The sequence below is a fragment of the Oenanthe melanoleuca genome, chromosome 1A (assembly GCF_029582105.1).
Source record: "Oenanthe melanoleuca isolate GR-GAL-2019-014 chromosome 1A, OMel1.0, whole genome shotgun sequence".
In the NCBI taxonomy this organism is placed as follows: Eukaryota; Metazoa; Chordata; class Aves; order Passeriformes; family Muscicapidae; genus Oenanthe; species Oenanthe melanoleuca.
The window spans coordinates 17,430,935-17,451,013 of NC_079334.1; the positions used below are offsets into that span (position 1 = coordinate 17,430,935).

Sequence of the window (20,079 nt, forward strand, 5' to 3'; positions counted from 1 at the left end):
ATCCTGTTGGTTAGTGGTGCAGATGTCATTTTAATTATATATTATCTTTCTGTGGTCACTTGAATAATTTTAGTCCTGGATATTCCACTCATTTGGCTTATGTACAAAAACATTTAATGCTTGTACTTTAGAAATTTTAATACATTACATTTATTCATGGATTCAAATTATTGTAAACAGCTTTTCCCACTATTTACAGAAGAGCAAATTTACCCTGCTCAGAAGAAACAGCACAAATTTAATGCACCACTTAACACCTACTTTAAGGAATCCAGCAAGATTTAAATGTTCAAATACCCTACCCTGATTATCTGCCCAGGTTTAAATTTTTCCCTGAGGCAAAATATTGCCAAAGACAGGGCAGACAGACTATATATTTAGTTCAGTAAATGCTTCTTTGATAGATTTTAATTTAATAATCTGATATGCAATTTTTTGTGTTTTAGAGCTATTTTTATATCCTGTTATAGTTCAGTTCTTAACCTACTGGTTTCTTTTAAATTATGAGGTCTAGATGAAGGAGTCCTTCATAGGGCTCAAAACTGAGACTCCTTTCTAAAATTATGGGTTGAAACTAAGCCCCCTGTCAGCAGATGAAAGTCCAGAGTTTTATTTGTAATCCATAGTAATAATAACAGCAACAACAACACTGTAATGTATCAATTTAAGGCTATTGAAAAGCGTTATTTTTGGAAAATCACAAGAGATCTGTGGGAAAATCCACTGTTGAAAATACACATCCTTTAACAAGGAAAATTGGAGAATTCATAGAGGCTTCAGCACATTCTTCTGACATTTCCTGATTTTTCCAGTCGAACTGTCTGCTTTGAATGTGTAATTCAAGGTCACATAATCCATGCCAGGCCAGTAGTTATCTGATGATATTTCTGATGACCATCAGCTGCTTCTTGGTGTTCTCAAGCCAATTTAGAATGAGAGGGTGACAAAGCACAGGGAAGTATCACCAGAACTATTCCCTGGCATCTCAGTTTGCCATTCAGTCAGTCTGGCTGGAGACTTATGGGGTACTTGAGTGCTTTTAATACAAATGCACAGCAGACAGAAGGATCAACAGGAGAGGAGTGTGAAGGCTGTGCTGCTGTGAGCCATGCTTCCCTTTGAGCCCCATGGTATAAAGCCACACAGAAACTGTACAGTGTGTCAGTCCTGGGGATGATTTGGCCTCCTTTGAATTGGTGGAGCTCTGGGTTACTCTGTAGTCTGCTGAGCCAGGTATAGATCAGAAGAGGTTGTACTCTGGTCAACAATTGCGACCTCCTCCAGTTTTCCTTGCTTTCCATCCTCATTCCTGGCCAGTCTTTTCCCTGATCACCAGTAGCTACAGCCAGTGGCTCTGCTTTTCCCAGGTTGCCTGTACACCTGGGCAGGCATGAGAGATTCATAGTGAGTTTTTGATTTTCCAGCATCAGCCATGGGGGCCTAAAAAGGTCAGAAAACTGAATTTTGAATAACTCTGAAATAAAAATATTTAAATACTTACTAAGTGGGGGTAGACTTCTCTTGCTCCATGGACTAGCAACAGAAATGTCTATTAAGGAGAGGTGTATTTTAGTATCTTTCTGAGAAATTATGGCTGGGGTAAAATTTTAATCTCTGGAAAACTGATTCCCAGGGAAAAACATGCAATGATCTCCCCCAAGGGGGAGAGGGATGTGTGTGTGTACCTGCATTCTGGAGGATAAGCGACAATCTGAAAACCTAATTACTGTGACACTCTGTTTTTTTCTCTTCCTTCCCCAGTGGTTCCCTGGAGTCTTTCCTTTTCATGAACTAATGAACTATTTTATTCAAGAGCTGCTTGAAATGAGTTGAGCAGAGGTAATCCTCCTGAAAAGTGTGATCCTCTCCTTGTCAAGGGAAAACTATACAATTACAAAGAAAAGTTAGTTAAAAATTTGCTAAATACTATGTACATTCCAGGAGTTATGTGTGTGTTTGAACTGTGTAAATGCAGTACAGATGTTTAAAAGTAAATATTTTTCTATGGAAACGGCAGATGGGAGGATTAGACACCTTCTAATGTGCAGTACTCTTGCCTTTGTAGAAAACCAAGAAAAATTTGTTTGTCTTAGGAAGAAGGTGGTGTCCATTTAAGAATACACACTATATGGTAATGTTAAATAACCTATTTTTACTGATTAATAAAGTCAGTAAAGCAAAGGATCAGTCTGGTTCTTTTGTTTTTCTTAGCCTGTTGGTAATTCTGTTCTGCTGGGCTGTTCTCACGGTTTGATCATCCCATTATCCACTGCCTTTGTTAGGTGGAAGTTTGGACTTTCCAGAAAGGTAAATATGTGACTTAAAGATATAGAGGGAATTTGGGCTAAATATGGAGTTAAACAGTTCTCAAACCTCTATTTCTGCTGCTTTTAACAGAAGGGTGTAATTACTCTAGAATATGTTAAAAACCTTTTGAACATTAGCTGTGGTTTCTGTGCTTCAGCAGCATGCAGTGGTTCTGAGGAAAAAAATGAGTAGCATTATATTAAAAGGAATTTTTAGTTTTTCACCTTCTTTTAAAAGTCAAGCCATTTGCTTGTGGTTTAAATTTTTGTCCTTCCTACATTTGAAGAATATTTTAATAAAAAAATTATTTTATTTTTCTTGAAGATGTAATTAATTTTATAACTTTCTCAGGATTACTGAAGTAGATATTTAAACAAAACAAAGCCACAAAACCTTGAATGGAAATGAACTTGAAATCCCTATTACTTTTGGGCACCTGTTGAAATTTCTTGATTACCCTGTTGTTATCTTTCCAAGGAGGAGCTGCAGGTTTCCCAAATATGATCTTTGGGTTTCAGGCCTGGGCTGAAGTGTCTGATTAAGGTTCTTTTATCATGAAATGCAGCTCTGCAGTCTGTCTGCTGAAAAGAGATCAAGGACAGAATAAGTAAAGAGAGTGGTGGCTTTCCTGCCTCCCAGAGGTATGCAGGAAGAGTTTTGCATTACTGCTGCATCTGCCCCAGTTCTACAGGTCAGAACACCTGTGAGCCAGGGCTTTATGAGCACCATGGCCACAAGAAGTTAGCAAATGTCTACCTGGTTACCTGCTGCCAGCAAGCACAAGCTGGTCTGCTTGCTATTGCTCACCCTTTGCTCTAATGCACTGTTTTACTGTCTCCTGATTATGGCTCAGAGTGCTTCATGGACTCTAGACAAGGAACAGGCAGATGGTATCATGTATATATTCTCTGCCCCACTCCAGCAAACCTGCAGCAACCCTAACAATAAAATCTTGGCATCTGTGATTCTTTTTCTGAAGCCTTTACCTCTCTTCACTCCCTTTTGGTCTTTCTCAATCACTGCACTATTATCTCCACTTCTTCAGGAGGTGATAGGAGGGATGTCCCTATCTCATGTTTCACTCATCCTGCCTCAGTTACACTCTGGGGTTCAAAGTGCCGTCATGCACATGAGCCATCTCCATGACTTCTTGGACTACTGCTCACACAGGATCAAAGAATCATTTAGATTATAAAAGGCCTTTAAGTTCATTAAATCCAGCACTTTAACCCAGCACTGTCAAGTCCACCAGTAATCCATGTCTACCAAGTGCCATATCTACATGGCTTCTACATACCTCCAGAGTTAGTAATTGAACCCCTTCCTTGGACAGCAGATTCCAGCAACTGACCACCCTTTTGGTGAAGAGATTTTTCCTAATATCCAATCAGAAACCTCCTTTGGCACAACTTGAGGCCATTTCCTCTTGTTGTATTACTTGTGAAAAAAAGACCAACCCCCACCTAAGTCCAGCCTCTCTTCAGGTGGTTGAATAGAGTGATGAGGTTCACCCTGAACCTCCTTTTCTCCAGGCTAAATAGCCCCAGCTCCCACAGCTGCTCCTCAGACTGATGCTCCAGACCCTTCCCCAGCTCCATGCCCTTTTCTGGACAGGCTCCAGCACCCCAATGTCTTTCCTATAGTGAGGGGCCCAAAACTGATAACAGCACTTAAGGTGAGGTCTCAGCAGTGCCAAGTGCAGGTGATGACCATGCCTCAGTTTTCAAGAACATAGACTGGTGCTAATGGACAGAAATTAATTTGAAGCACTGGGGTGTTCATTGTGTTCAGACCTAATCTAGTTAGGTTTCTGCTACCAAGAGTGATCTTGCAGATAGTACCAGGAAAATGTGAGTATCTATGCAGGACAAGCTAGCTTCACTTTCAAAGAAATGTATGGTGGAGCTCCTTCAGAGGGCCTTCAAAAAAATTGTTAGTTTGGCCCTTTCTGGGCAGAACAGGGGAGGTTCAGAAGCTCTCTGTAGCAGCATTAATCTGCAGGAAGCCACTAAGCCAACAGGATGCCTTCAGAGCTAAAAGGAGGAAGGACTTAAATGCTTCTGTCAATAAGTTTTGTGTGTATTTTCCTCCTGTTTTCACCAGCTGGTGTGAGAAGTGAAGATGGACATTTGGCTTTGCCAGTCTACAGCATATGAGAAACATCTTTTATTTGAGAAGGGTGGGATCTTTAGCACTGAAAAAAGGCTTTTTCATCTAGAGTGAAAATAAATAAACTCACATGCTTAATTGTTGATAATGTCAAGGTTTTTAATGACTTATAAAAATTGTGTTTGCATGGTAAAATCAATCCTTTAAAATACTGTTTATTGAAAATAAGGTCAAAATATAGCTTAAAGACTCTTCCAAACAGTGTTTGCAGTAAAATTTCTCTGAAAAACTGGAAGAGGAAAGAATTGAGAGGCAAACCTGCCTTTTTCAAAGAAGCCACCCACATCACTGAAGGAGAGATTAAAAACTCCTCTATTTTTTTTAATTTTTTTTCCTTCTTCTGAGTGATGCTTGTTGTGCCTATATCCTATTTTTCCTCTTCTTGATACTGAAGGGCATGGAGAGGTCACAGCTTTATTTTATGTGTCCACTAAAATAAGGTAAGCAAGAGCTCATTGTACTTTGAAGGTGAGTTCCAGAGAAAACTTGCCTTTGTCACTGAGTTTTGTGGTGGTGTGACCAGCACAGGCAAAAAACCCCAGAGGATTAGAAAGCAAAAGAAATTAGGTGGGAGCTCCTTGTAAGGGTCTGGGTCTTTTGCTTCTCCTCTACTATATAGACCTGGCCCACCTCATCATAAATTTTTTGCTTTACCCTCCTTTATGATCACGAAGGGACCCCATGCTTGCTATCCAGAGTGAGGTTGAAGCATTGCAAATCCTGTTTATGCCTGTGGTAATTCCCTGTAGGCAATAACGTCAGTGCTGGCCACTTGTCCCAGCCTGATCCTGTGCTAGTAATGAGTATTCGCAGCATGCATTTCAGTGTCTGATTAAATCTTTCTGAAAGGCCATCTGTTTGAGGAGGATGTGGCATTGGCTTTAATACTTTTTATACCTAGTATTCAATGCTGCTCTTTCATGACCTTACACATAAAGTTTGTCCCCTTGGTTAGTTAGCAACTTTCCTGATACTCTTATCAGAGAAAATAATTGAATCAGGGATGTTACAACCTGGTGGGTCACTGTATATATTTGGAGAAACGTTCCTGAATGCTGAAGCCACAGAAATTTCACATACCCAATGAGACTTTGTTGTGTCCAGGGCTCAGAAAAAGGTTTCTGTTTTCTGGAAAGGGAGTAAAGTACATCCAGCTGCCTTTCTTTTATAGCACTCAGAGTAGAATCATATATCTGTTGGTACATACCAAATCAGTAAGTAATCTGGCCTTTCTGCTGCATGTTTTCATCTGTGCAAAATAGCCAGCCTAAGCAGTGTTAAATTTGTCTTTCAGGGTCATATTCCTATAGGCTTGGAAGCACTGTTTCCCTTTGTGATTCTGTTGGCATAAAGCAAATCTTCCCTAGCCTATCTTTTCCTGCTTCCTGTCATTTGTTTTCCTTCATGGTTTGGTCTCAGTATTCACCCCTTCAGCTGAAAAGGAAAATTGTTATCCTGAGGTTGTGCACATTCCCTTTCTTTTGTAACTTTTCTCTCTTACTGTTCTTCATCTCTTCTTTATGTTACCCTTACAGTGTGTTCCCACAAGCTTCTCAGAAGATTCTACTTGAGGTCTCTGAAAGCCCTTCCTTTTCCTGCTTCATCTGTGATCTGAATGTGTGGTTTTCAAACCAGCAAGCCAAAGGAATCTTTCATTAAATTAAATAATGTGGAGATTAACTTTCTGCACAGCAGAGTAGTGGTCTTTAATGCCAAGGTGGGATATAAGATCTAATCTTTGTTTACACAGTCTGTTTTTGTTTTGTTTTTTACTTACTCTTGATCTCAATCTGCAAGGGGCTTATTGACTGGGACTGGGAATTTCATATATTAATTTTACCTTATTGTTCAGAGCAATACCATGTTTGGGTACTTTCCCACTACAAACAGTCTTTCCTCTGACAGGTGTAACTAGAGCGTAGCTTCTAAATTCTTAATTTAGAAAAAATCACAGATTTACTGACCTAATTGCAGCAACAGAACTTTTCCTTTCTCTGTCGGTTTTAACAATTTCAGTTTTGTCTTTCACATTTCATCTTTTTGTTTTTTCTTTTGCCATGCTGTTGGTTCACCATTCTTCCTTCCTGGGTCACTTCCAGAACTAGAAGGGGAGTTGCAGCATTTGTGATATTAGTGGGTGATCTTTGAATTTGTCTCTTAGTCTCTGTCTCTCTGTTTGCCTGCAGTAACCTCTCTCAGCCCCACGCACAGCCTTCTTTTTGCCATACACTGTGACCTTTTCTGGAGCAGTTATGAAAAAGCTATTCTATGATATTTCATTCTTGTTCAACCATCTTGTCCATCTTTTGGTGTATTTTGATCTCTGGAGGTTTTTCCCTTGATCTGTCTCAGCTGTTGCCATCTACTTTGCAGTCCTTTGATATTTCTCTCTTTTCTCTAGTGTCTACTTACCTTAGCAGATCCATACTCCTACTTACAAGAGGCACTGACAGTCCATCTTGCCAGCAGGGGAACCGTTTAAGTGGCCAGCATTTGGATGCCAAGTGCATGAAGTCGCTTTTCCTTTTAACATGGTGGTGAGTCACTCTGACCATCTCCGTGCACAAGGGAAACCAGCTTTGTTTGCTGGGACAATTCTTTTCTTTCCTTGGTGTCCAGGCTGCCCCAGGAGCTGCCTCTCCCTACTTGCCCCACCTCCCCCCACCCTTGTGGAGCCAGCAGAGCAGAGGCTTTCTCTAGACCCCATCTGCTCATGACCATATCTGGATTTTGAGGAGAATTTAATGTTAGAGTTAGTTATTATGGAAAGTGGCAGATTGTCTGTCACTGGTAACCTCGAGGAGAGGCTTGCTGAAACGTGCCCTCGATGTCAGCTGGCTACAAGGCAGGAATCCCTGCGTGGTGTTTTCTGTCTGCCTTTTGTTAAGAGCAGCCTGAACTGTGGTGGTGATTCCTGTCCTTCCCAAATATCCACCTAGAAAATCCTGCATCTGTGGCAGTCAGTGCTGCCTTGCCTTGACTTCACAGCCTGTGAGTGTTCAGGGCTTTCTCCTGTTCCTTCACTGCATCTACCCTTCATTTCTCCCTCCCGCTGGGAAAAGCAAGCTATATCTAAGGGAGATGGAGACTAAAGGGGAACTGAGCACCTCCTTTCTTTCTTCAACAGAAATTTACACTTTTTAATAATGTAATCTCAATTAAAAACATACCAATTAAAATGGGCTTTTTAGTAGCTCTCTGGGGAGAGGGAGCTATAATTCACATTAAAATGTAAAGCTTCAGAAGCAGGGAGAGCTAGGTGCATTGCAAGTGCCCGAATATTCAGTGATTTTAATTACAGTGGAAACTTGATAAATTGCTTTGTGCCACAATCCATTATTAACAGCTTAATGAATATCACTGCTGCCTCTTTTAAACTGCTCCACGGTGAAAATGATTGTCAGTATTTCAGTTGTGAACTCTGATTTTTTGTTGTGCCTGTATGTTTGTCCCTTAAAGGAAGAGAAGATGGGTGAAAGTCTGCAGGTTTGGCTTTGGGTCTGGGTAAGTTCTGCTGGCTGCAGTATCCTGGGATAGAGAGGCAAGTGGAAAGATGGAGCTTTGGTGTTTGACCAAGGTTTAAATCTGCTCCATGCAGTGTAAGGGCAATGTCCTTGAGCATGCAAAGAGCCAAAGAGCTATCACCAGATCACAAGGCCACCTTTACACGTGCTGTTTCTCTGTGTAATACACACCAAGGATAGAGGACTGCTTGGGGTGTCTGCTCAGGGGTAAAGGAGAGCAACAGTGTCACAGCCCCATGGTCCAGCATGCTGCTGCTGAGCTTATTTTGAAGTGAGCAAGGTGCCAGTTGGTTTGAATTTTCCAGGTTTTAGCCAGCAAAAAACTAATTTGAGGCATGGAATTAGACAAGTCCTTTTGGAATGCTGAAATGAGACTGGTGATTGTGCACAGCTTTGAACTGGGATGAAACAATTATTTTTTTTCTTGACAGTTATTGCGACTGTAATTGTGCTGATGTTATGATGCTACATATTTATATTTGTAGTAAAATCATACCTTTCCTCCACTTTTCAAAGCAGCTTAATATTTCAAGGATAAAGTTTATTATTAGGAATGATATTATATTAGATGCTAACAGCAGGTATAGGGGACTTATACTTGTGCCCCATTGAAGTGTTAAATCAATCATGGGAATTTAAACCGACATGGTCTGGCTTCTATGCAATTTATTATTTATTGTGGGTGTTCTGTTTTCTGTTGATCATGTGGCTGGACCAGAGGGTCACATTCCCAAAGTGGGGTTACTGCCAGGTTTTGACAGGATCTTGACAAGATCTGACTGAGATGCAGGATAGATCTCAGGACAGAAATGACTGGGAACTGCTCTTTTGATTCAGAGAAGTCACAAGTGCCTGTATGGGATAAATATGATTTTTCTGAATATCTTGAGGGTTATTATTCTAATTATGTTTTTCTGTATAACAACAAAAATGTATTCACTTTCACCATCTCAGAAATGTTAACATTACTCATGATGATGTTAACTTGCACCCTGCCAATTACACAGAACCCTTCTGGGTCATTATATTGATAATTACACACAAGATTTTATTTTTTCTTGTGAAAAATCTTTTGTTGACAGAGTAGAAATGATGCCTGTAAGTTGCTTAATTATTGCTCAGTCAGGGATATATAAGATGTGGAAGATGTCCTCATATTTTCAGGGAGAAAGAGAGCTTGTGTTTGGTGTGCAGTTAATGTTTCTATAGTTTTTTTGGGGGGTTTTTTTGTGGTTTTTTTTTTTTTTTTTTTAAGTTTGACTTTAGGAAGCATTCCAGGCTGTCATTTTTCATGCATCCCTGTACTGGCAAAGGACAAAGTGGCAAGCAGTAATATAAAATGTCATCTAATTTTTCTTTTGTTCTTTAATTCATGCACATGTGCTTCTTCTGTGTGTTTATCAGTGTGCACAAAATGCCTATATTTGCAAGATAATAGCTGTGTAAATATTAGAAAGTCATATTGAAACTCTGTGAAGGAAAGGAGAGCAGGGGGAGAATCCTTTCTGCTACTGAGGAGCCATCTATTGGATAAAACCCATAACTGAACCGAGCATCCATGAAACTGTGGAGGATAACACAGTTTGTCATTGGTCAATGGTTAGCTGAAAATAATCCTTTCCTTCCCAGTGCTTTCACCCACTGTGTTAGAAACCTCTATCCCTTCATGCACACAAGTCATGAGAGTCAGATATAGATGTGATTTATGTACTTTAGGTAAAAGCCAGTTTAATATAGCTGAAAATCCAGGATAAATCCTAATGTAGGGTGCAGGTGTGATCATGAATGGATAAGCTGGCAGTAGGATTGCCTGCCAGCAGTGGAGAGCAATTGCTTGAAGAAGTGATAAAGACAATTTTTCCCCCCATATTGCTAATACAGAATATAAATAATATTAACTGTACTTTTTTTTTTTTTTTTTTTTTTTAGCAGCACATGCCATTTATGTCAGTCTCAAAACCATTATTAGTTTAGTTAAAAGAAAAAATTTTTTTAGTTTCCTGAAACTGCTTAAGGACATTGCAAAACCAAATAATAAGCTGTTCCTTCCCTCAGAATATATGCAATCTACATGTTGTGTGATGCAGAAAGAAAGGATCTTGTACAAACCCTGGGGAGAGATGAGGGAGGGCAGGATGTGAGCAGTAAATTCCCCAAATGCCCTGAAATGTCCTGATGGCTTTTCAAAGTGAGTGGTGGGGCTTTGCAAGAATGTTAAAAGGATCATATGGGGCAGGAAGAACAAATAGTGAGAAAGATATAATGAGATTCCTTGCATTTTCTTGAATGTCAGACAACTGCTAAAACAAGAAATTATTATTAATCAGGGATTAAATTTAAGCAAATAAAATTGTAATCTGTGGCAAATAGAAAGGAACAGAGGGCTGCCTGCAACAGCAGTCTTTAGTCAGCAGTTTGAGTCAGCAGAGGGTCAAGCTTCTGGGTGTCAGATGCTTAGCCTAAAACACTCCCTTCCTGCATCCTCCCTTCCTTGTGCAAATAACAGAGGAGAGGAGTGTCAGATGGTTTAGTGGGAGGCCAGATGAGCTTTGGGAGAGGATGTGAAGAGGGTGGACAGTTTGCTGCTGTTTTGGGGATGTGTGCCTGCTCCACATGCTGGCATGCAGGGCTGGCCTGGCCTGGCCTGAGCTATTCTTTCCCCCCATCACTCTGTTATTTCTTTTCTTGTGTTTCCACAGTGTGTATTCTGATAATGTCACTCCTCCCCCTTCAGGCAGCAAAATACGTGTGGGGCAGGAGAAGCTCAGCTACCACACACACAAATCCAGTATTTATTGTTTGCACTGTGATAATGCCAGGAGTCATTATCAGAGTGGTGTTATCCTAAATGTTTTGCAAATACAGGGTGAGGAGGTTGCTGTCCACTGATATTTGCTGCTCTGCATCACCATGATGCAGAGACTGGGGAAGCTGGGTGGGAATCTCCAGCCACTGAATTTTGGGCTGCTTTCTGATTCTTCCCCAAGTGTGTGTGCAATGGGGGGAGCTGTTCTGGTTATGCTGTTGTGCTGTGACCTGGGCTGACACTGCCAGCCCAGTGTGGCAGAGCTGCCAAGCAAATGCCACAAGCTCCATGACACTTTTTGCCATTGGACTGAATTTCATGGTGAAAAACATAGTGCTTGTCATAGATACCTGAGCCTGGTACTAGGGGGAAGCTCATTGCCAGAGACAATGGCCAGTTCATTAGAGGTGTAAATAGACCTGGCTGCAGACAATCCCTTGATTTTACCCTGAACAGCTAGGGGGAGGGTTTCCAGCTCTCAAGGCAAGCTGTGGGTTTTTCTGTGGGCCCACACTGCTTATGAAACAACCAAACAGGGATATATCTCGTTTTTTCCCACTTCTAGCTGTGGTGTCTCTATATCCTACATATCCTTTCAGCCAAGTCTGGCTTTTGGCTAGGATCCTAAAACCAGTCTGCTCCTAAAAGAGTTGTAAACACCTGTATTAAGATTGTATCAAATGCAAACAGATCTGTTCTTTCTCTTCATTCACTAGCAGTTAGATCTGAAATTCAAATTGATTTTCATCCCAGCTCTTTGTGGGACTACATGAAGAAGGAGGCTGCTGTCTTTCAAGATGTGAGCCCTCTAGTGCCACTTGCAGCAGTATGAACTGAGGGGAGATGGGTCACTAACAAAATTTTGGTTTTAAGAATTCCCTCCAGTTGTATTTTCAGGTTGAATTAGGCTTAATCCCTCTGTATGTTACTAATGGTCTTACTTTAACTTTGCATTTTGAAGGTCAGAAAGGTGCAAAATTTTCGAGGAAGAAACCACCAGTACCTGTGCACTCTTCTCCCTTGTAAATGGAGTCACTACTGTGTGAAATTAATTTTGTATTTTTAAGCAGTTTGATTTTTATGTTATCAGCATGCTTTATGAAAGATCTTTTATAAATATATAACACTATAAACGTGCACGGGCTGTGAAGCCACAGGCATTATGGATGTAGGTGGTGAAATCTAATGATTTGCAATATCTGTGGTGACTCAGTGGAGGAGGAAAAACCTCTGCAGTGACAGCAAAGGTCCAGTGCTGGGGTGGACTGCCTGGGGATGCTGTGGGAAGTCAGGGTTTGCTGGGTTTTTAAGAACAGGTTAGACAAACAGCTGTCAGTGCTGGTTTGGCTGATGTTGCCTTGTGGCAAGGGGATGAAGCAGATAACTTGCTGAATTCCTTCCAGGGCTCCTTCCCCTCTATGATGATGCTTTTGCCTTAAACTCTTTGAGTCTGTGTAAATCTCTTTTTATCCTAGGTCTTAAACGGTTTTCTGAGATCATCATTAGCTTCTCTTCACGGTGTTTTATAAGATTTGATGTCTGTTGTACCGATTTTACAGATGGAGAAGCTGCACCAGCTATAACTGTGCTTTACAGTCAAAAAAGGGAGTGCAGCTTAAAGCATCTCAGCTTCTGTGGAAGGTGCTTTAACCAGTAAATCATATTGGCCACTTTGCAGATTTAGTAGCAAACCCAGCCAATAAAATCCATATCATATTCTAATTCAGGCTTATTCTTGGCTTTACTTTTATTTTTTTCCATGCTCACATGGAAAAGATATGTTTTGTTGCCATGTTTAACACTTTCTGTCATCAGGTGCCTTCATCTCTTTGCTGACAAGCCTGTCCCTCCTGGGGGCAGCTTTCCTTTTGCCTTTTTGCAACGTTATTGTAGGGACTCATCTCTTTCAAGTAGCAGGCGAAGGCATTGCTGTGGCTTCTGACATCAAATGCAGTGTTATTGAATGCTCACAGGATTCTCTTATAGATGTGATCTATTGTGAAAAACTTGCATACAAGATTAGTGATGATAATATAAGAAAATAGCAAGTCCAAAATTATACAAAATCTACGCTGTTTGGGGTTTTTTTGTAAGTATTAAAGTCAGATCAAGCTGGCAAAAGGCAACTCCACTTTCCAAAACAGCACTCAGTGAATTTTCCTTTTTTTTCATTTATAAAATGCAAGTTATATTGCTTTGTAAGACCTGCCTGGCCTCAGCCACTCGGCCCATTCACAATAAAAATGTTGCAGTGTTTTCTTCTGCTGATATTAACGAATGCAAACAAAAGAGTTTTATCTGCCAGGCTGAAAAGTCTCCCAGCTGCACTTGAGCAATGGCCATACCCTGCAGTCCAACAAAGTCCAGGTCCCTCCAGAACTGAGCATCACCTGTGGAAGCACCACATCCTCAACACAAATTTGAGGGCCTCTCATTTGATTTCAGCTTCTGTCTTCAAGCACAAGGCAAAAGGACACTCTCTCTGGAATATTTTGGAATTTAATTTATTGGCAGAGAAGCTGGCGCTTTTTTTTTTTTTTTTTTTTTTTTTTTTTTTTGGTGAGAAACCAAATGAAACCTGTAAGTGTTAGAGGTTGAATTCAATCCTTTCAGAGAAGTATGGCAAAATGATAGTTTTAGTGGGACTGCATTTTGTGCTTTTTTTTCAAAAGGATCTGGGTAGCTACTGCAGTGCTTTACTGATAACTTCAGGGTGACACAGGTTTGTCTTACCTAATAAGAGGCTTGCCAAATCAAGCTTATAGAAAGCTTCCAGGATGTGCATTGACATAGTAGCATTTGTACAAGTTTGCTGAAATAATATGAGATGTGAGCTTTCTGCCTGGTAGATAAGGCTTCTGAAATCTATCTTTTTTGAGTTGGAATCAGAGCATTTGAGAAAGACCAGGAGAGCCTGTACAGTTTATTGTGGTTGGTATTACGTTAGCAGCATCACATTTGCATAACTTTTATACCACAGCAAGTGCTTAACAGACTACTGACCAATTACATCATTTATTTTGATTCTTTAATTCATCATAAAATAGATTTTTGTGTTTCTGGGCTCTTTTAGGACTCAAAATGCAAATCTGAACTATCAGAGTGGTGCAAAATTCGAGTATTATTTGCAGAAAACATGATTGAAATCAAAACATTAAGAACTAAAATTCAAACTGATATATATTTGGTAGTTTTCCTTAAGTAGTTTTTTGCTTAAGCTTGCTGAGAAGTTGAACAGCTTAATCTCTCTACCAAAAGAGTGATCCAAGGGTCCCCTGGATCCTCAAAGCATGGTGAATTTGCCAGAAGGTCAGCTGGCATGTCAGTTTTAGATATGAAACCACAGCTCCTTGTTTTAAGAGTGGAGAGAGCTGGAGACACCCCCTGCCCTCCAGGACACTTTCCTCCTGTGAGAAAGATCACGCTGCACGTCGCCTGTGAGCGGTACATCTCTCTTCTTCTGGCAGCTGCAGAATCAGAGGCCGTGATTTGGGGAGGCAGGTGGGTTCTGGCAGCCCAGCCCAACCCAGCCCAGCCCAGCCCAGCTCATCCCAGCCCAGCCCAGCCCAGCCCAGCCCAGCCCAGCCCAGTCCAGCCCAGCCCAGTCCAGCTCATCCCAGCCCAGCCCAGCCCAGCCCAACCCAGTCAAGCCCAACCCAGCCCAGCCCAGCCCAGTCCAGCTCATCCCAGCCCAGCCCAGCCCAGCCCAACCCAGTCAAGCCCAGCCCAGCCCAGCCCAGCCCAGTCCAGCTCATCCCAGCCCAGCCCAGCCCAGTCCAAACCAGCCCTGCCCAGCCCAGCCCAGCCCAGTCCAGCTCATCCCAGCCCAGCCTAGCCCAGTCCAAACCAGCCCTGCCCAGCCCAGCCCAGCCCAGCCCTGCCCAGCCCAGCCCAGCCTTCCCCGCACCGCGCTGCTCTTCCAGCGCCGCACGCTGCTCGTTCCGCCTCTGAGCAGAGCGATTCCTCTGCATGGCCAGGTGATGCTTAAGGAGACTAATGAGAGGAATGATACAGCCCAGAACACTGGTGTCAGGAAATATATTGCAAGGTGTCTATCTTGGGCAAGCTGTAAGCGGGGCTTGTCTTATTATATATTTCAAAGGGGATGTCTGTGTCACCACCAAGTTAGACATTCACCCTGTCCCACGCTGCATTTAAATGATATATTTTTTGTTCAAATTGTAGCTTTCCATTCAATTATCATTGGCTTAATGACAGGGTCTGTGTTGTACAGGGGCAAATCAAGAGTCTGTTGCATTAGCACGCCATTCTTTTGTGGCAGGAATTTGTTTCTGTGGCCATTGTAACATAACTATGCAAACGTCAAAGGACAGGATGGAGGCTATTGTGGGCTTCTGCTTTTTGTGAGGAAAATCCAACAAATGTCCCTGATGGAAAAAGGAAGCCAGCAGCTGGATGTGATGACCAAAGAATGTTTTTGTGCAGTGGCACTGTAAGTACCTGGTCTGTTGTCAAACTAAAAAAAAAAAAAAAAAAAAAACAAGCCTTTTTAAATTTTTTTTTTTCCTTCTGCTGTCAACTGAAGTGGAGAAATCCCCCCTGTGAATTTTCATGAGATGCCTTTTCCTTATTTCTAGCACTTAACAATCCAATTATATTTGGGTTTATGCTAGTATTTGCCTCTATTGCCGTTGTTAGGTTTTGGAATCAGAGCAATTTTTCCATCCTGATGGTGCGGAAAAAAATATGTTTCATTATGACTTGTTATAACCCTGGAAATCTTTTCTCTCGCTTGGGTTGATGATGATTTTTTATGTGGCGCTCTACACTGATGCCTAAAGTGAAGTAGAATGAAGCATAAGGAAGAGAAGCTTTGTTGAAATATCGCTCCTTCCACTGTGTAGAACTATCTTGGAAGAAATCTTGCTTTTCTGTTATGTTATGCTTTTTTCTCCCTACTATTATTCAAGTTGTTTTTACAAATGAATGTTGTTTTTGCAAGGTTTGTTTAAGAAGCCATTTCTCTTAGCAACCCCTTCTCACCTGTGAGCAAATTGCATGGCACAGATCAGGTATCCAGTTTTTTCTGGATAGGATGACCTTAAAAACAGGTTTTGCAGCAAGACAAGCTTTTAAATTCCTAACCAAATATATTACGTGAGTAATAAAAAGAGCTCCTCAAAATGGCCACAGAGGCATTTCAGAGTACATTCCTGGGAATATTCACTTGTGCTGGTATTCATTAAGTTTGCTTTCAGCAGAAATTCTCATGAATGAAATTTTATTCAGTAGTCATTATGATTATTACTTTGCTATCACAGCAATAACCCGATGCTTTGTATAAGGCCAGGACCTGATTTTGTTTAAGGCTGGAGAAACATCTTACAGGGTCTCCAGAGAGTGTATTGTCTAAATACAAGACCAGGCTCGTCTAACAGCCCATGACTGGGAGCAGCAAACCCTTAGAGGGCAATGGGTTTGTTTACAAGAAAATTCACAGCTAGAGAAGGATGGATGCAGAACTATAGCAAATGTTACACCTTTCGAGCTGCAGGAAGCTACAGGGCTACAATTCCACTTAATAGGAATGTAATTATACATTTTTATGTTATGAAGGTAGTTTAGGTGATGGTGGCTAGTCTTGCAGATAAAGAGACTGTTTCTACAGATGTGGTTCATTATGACATTGAATTGGTTTATCCACACACTAATGAACACACTGGAACTGGACTCTCATGGGGATTTTGGGTTGTTTTTTTGGTTTGCTTTTTGTTTTATTTGTTTTTTTGGGTTTGGGGATTTGTTTTGTTTGCTTTGGTTGGTGTTTGTTTGTTTGCTTGTGGTTTTGGTGTGTTTTTTTGTTGGTTTTTTTTGGTTGTTTTGTTTTGGTTGGTTGGTTAGATGGCTTTTTTAATTTAAAAAATAGACAAATACAAATATATGTACCAGGCAAATCGCTGAAGCACAGGCTGTGCCAAAGAGTTGGACTCTGAGTTTTGCAATACATTAATTCCCAGGAAATGAATAGACTTTTCCTTCCTGGAAAAATTAAACGAGATTTTTAGCTATTCATAGCTGAAGTCTGAATGAAGTCTTGCTTCCTCCACTCTATGGGAACATAATGGAGCAGAGGTATCCTATCATGCTGGCGGGAATTGTGCCTAAGTCTAGGCAGAAGGAAGTGTTTTCAGAGCTGCAGCTCATTTGCAGAGCACAATGTCTGTAACATTTTTTTGTGTGCCTTCACCTACTGGTGGGAAAGCACGTCTCCCATGCCTTCGAGGTGATTCAGTCTGGCTGGTGAATGTGCAGAATCCTTCAGCAGACAGTGACTGGCACTGGCTGCTCTCTGGAGCATTGATTTTTGGGTCTACCAGTCTGCAAGTTGCTCATGGGTACAAGGTACATAATGGAAAGGTTCTCTGGGGTGGAGGGAAGGAGCTGTTAAAGAGGCACTGTGCCAATCCCTTGTGTTATTCAAACCCCAAAATAACCATTCCTCTCTGCCTGTAGATCGATCAGAACAGTTTGTTGGCAGCAGAGCTAAGCACAGGGCACTGAGTATTTCTCCTGTTTTCATGTCTTGCTGCTCTCATTTCCCATGTCGTGTGAAAAATAAATAATCTGATTAAGTCATTTGACATTTATAATTAATTAGCTCTTCCTTACTCTTATCTCATTTGCCTGTCCTTTTCTCTGGCCCTTCTTTTTTCTACTTTGTCTCTCAATCACCAGATCCAAGAAATCATTTAAATTATTTACTTTTAACAGATAAATGCAGTTTACTGCATATTCCTTTCCTTTGAAGAAAAGTTTGGTCTCTTCTTTGTCCATCCCACTGCACAAGTTGTCATGTTCTGGCACTGCAGTCACTTCCAAGTCCTTGAGCTATCATGTATTCTGTTGGTATTTGAGGAATTGAAAATCAATCACACAGTCTTATGGCTTAGGTCCAGCACAATTCTATTATGCCGACTCGCAAAAGTCAATTCAAACCTTTTGGGTTATATTTCAAAGCCTAATCAAGCTTGCTGTCCACACTGGTTTGGAGTCAGCTCACTCTTGGCCATAGGTGTGTTTATTAAAGCTCTTGTGTCAGAAACTGGAGTGAAAGAAAGCAGTTCTCATAACACTAGAATCATTTAGTGGGCATTTTGCAAAGACAAACCAGCCAAACAGGTTTCTTCATAGGGGAATGTTTGCTGTTTTAATATGATTCTGCAAATATGTTTTTTAAAACTTATTTTTAAAAAAGAGGCTATCTTGGTGTAAGTGTTCATAACTGTATTTCTCATAAAAAGATGTCCCAGTTTACTGAGATTAGATTTCAGCCCTGTTGCGCTAAACTGGTACAGAAAATATTGTAGATACAACCCTGAACTTAGATGGTGAGTTCCATGGTTTGGACCATCTGAACAAATGAGGACGGTGCATCCAAGCAGATGGATCAAGCATGATTTGTGCTGCCTCCATCTGGCAGGTGCACATGGGGCTGAATGTACAGCATCTATGTCAATCCCCTGATTCCCACCAAGTGACAAGAACTCAGCCTAAGAATAAAAGAAGCTCTGTGCAGAGCTTCTTAGCAATCCTCTGTGAAGGATACGTAATATACCTGTTGTGAGCTGGGGGCAGATTCAGTCTCATCCCACTGGGAAGAAAGCAATGACAGCTGTTAGTTACGGCATTTCCAGCTGATTTATAGAAGCCTCCTCGTTCAGTGAAAGGCTGGTGGCTATCCTGTCCGAGCCAAGTGTGCACTATAAATAGAAAGCAGCTCTTTGCTTCCATGCCCACGGAAGGCATTGCACTGTGACCCATCCCTCACGCTCCTCGTCCCGCTGTGTTCTGCAGAGGCGCAGGGATTTCCTCCAGTGGATGCTTGACGCCTGCGGCTCGGCCGACTCCCTGGCAGCCGGGTGCTCGGGCGGGCTCGGCCCATCTGCTGCTCCCAGACACCGCGAGGCGCCGCTGGCTGGCACGGCCCCAGCTGGAATGGCTCAGAAGGCACTCACAGAGGATGAGATAGCGGGCCAAGCCTTCCTGTTCCTGATCGCTGGGTATGAGACCACCACGAGCGCGCTGTCCTTTGCCACCTACTTGCTGGCCACCAACCCCGAGTGCCAGGAGAAGGTGCTTCGGGAGGTCAATGAGTTCTCTGCGAAACACGTGAGTATGATGTCCTGGTCTGGGGCTTTGTGCAGGGAGCAAGGCAATGTAAATGTGTCCACACAAGAGATGGCCTAGAGACTTTGCGTCATAGGGAATGCTTAACCTTTAAAAATTATTTTAAATTATGGACATCAATTATTGTCGGGCTCTAAAACTACACATTTCCATTTTTTCCTCTTGTATAAATTTTGTAGTCAGTTTTGTTTACTGATCTTTGTAGGAGCATAATCAGTGTTCTTGCAAATCATAAACTTCAAAACTTTGTTTTAAGTGTTCATTTTTTTTTTTTCATCTAGGAGAATATATGTGTAAGCTTTCAAAAAAAAACCCTTGATGTCTATTTCTCTTATACTGTGTTCAGATTTCTTCTCCTTCACTATCTGTATTTGCCGATGGCATTTTTGTTTCCAGGAGCTGGAGTTATTTATTTATTTTATTCATATATGGCAGCCTAATTGTACCATCATATCTTATGAGTTCAGCTGACTTCCTCAAGGCCTGCCATGATGTGAAGATGCAACTTAGCCTGGAGTATGGGCAGTTTACTGGGTAATGCTGGGGGCAGAGTTGCACACAGAGCCCCCTACTATGCAGTCCCAAGGAAAATTTGGTTAATCTTCTCATCAGTTCCTGAAAGCTGACAGCCTAGGAAACCAAAGGGAAATTGCTGGGAGAGCTATCCTACAGTATAGGTGTGTGAAGTCATTCATATCTCTCTGTAGATGGGGATGTGAAATAGTAAACATTCCTGTGAAAGTGTGTAGAAATCTGAGTGCAATCAGCCATTATCTGACTGGTTCTTTAAGGATATTCCACATATGGAGTCCATGCATATGGCCATGTTTACATGAAAAAGTTGTGTGCTCCTGTAGGCACAGTTTCATCATCCAGCACAGCTGGTAGTGGGGCTGTTGGGTACACACTCTATGCACCTCAGAAGTTTATTCTGGGGTAGTTAAAGTCTAGCTCTCTGTACCAAATTTCCCTTAGCAGTTGGTCTCCTCCAGTTCCAGTTAAAGGAGCCCCTGCTGGGCAATTGGAGACTGCAGTGTGAGCCAGTCCAAGAGATTCACACATGGATGTGATTCTGATTCAAGCTGGAGAACTAAATGGACCCTGGCTTGTATATGGTCTGACTGA

At 41.6% G+C, this 20,079-nt stretch overlaps 1 protein-coding gene across 6 annotated transcripts in view; it reads left to right on the plus strand.

The window, feature by feature from the left end:
* Positions 1–20,079, plus strand: part of TBXAS1 (thromboxane A synthase 1) — a 237,531-nt gene that overhangs the window by 153,302 nt on the left and 64,150 nt on the right. For 5 of the 6 annotated variants that reach the window (XM_056512066.1, XM_056512094.1, XM_056512058.1 and 2 more), the window contains one exon: positions 18,622–18,936. The exons of the other annotated variant lie outside the window; for it this stretch is intronic. In XM_056512066.1, the coding sequence (XP_056368041.1) occupies positions 18,622–18,936 (315 nt within the window). The remainder of the gene's footprint in view (positions 1–18,621; positions 18,937–20,079) is intronic. 6 annotated transcript variants of the gene reach the window in all.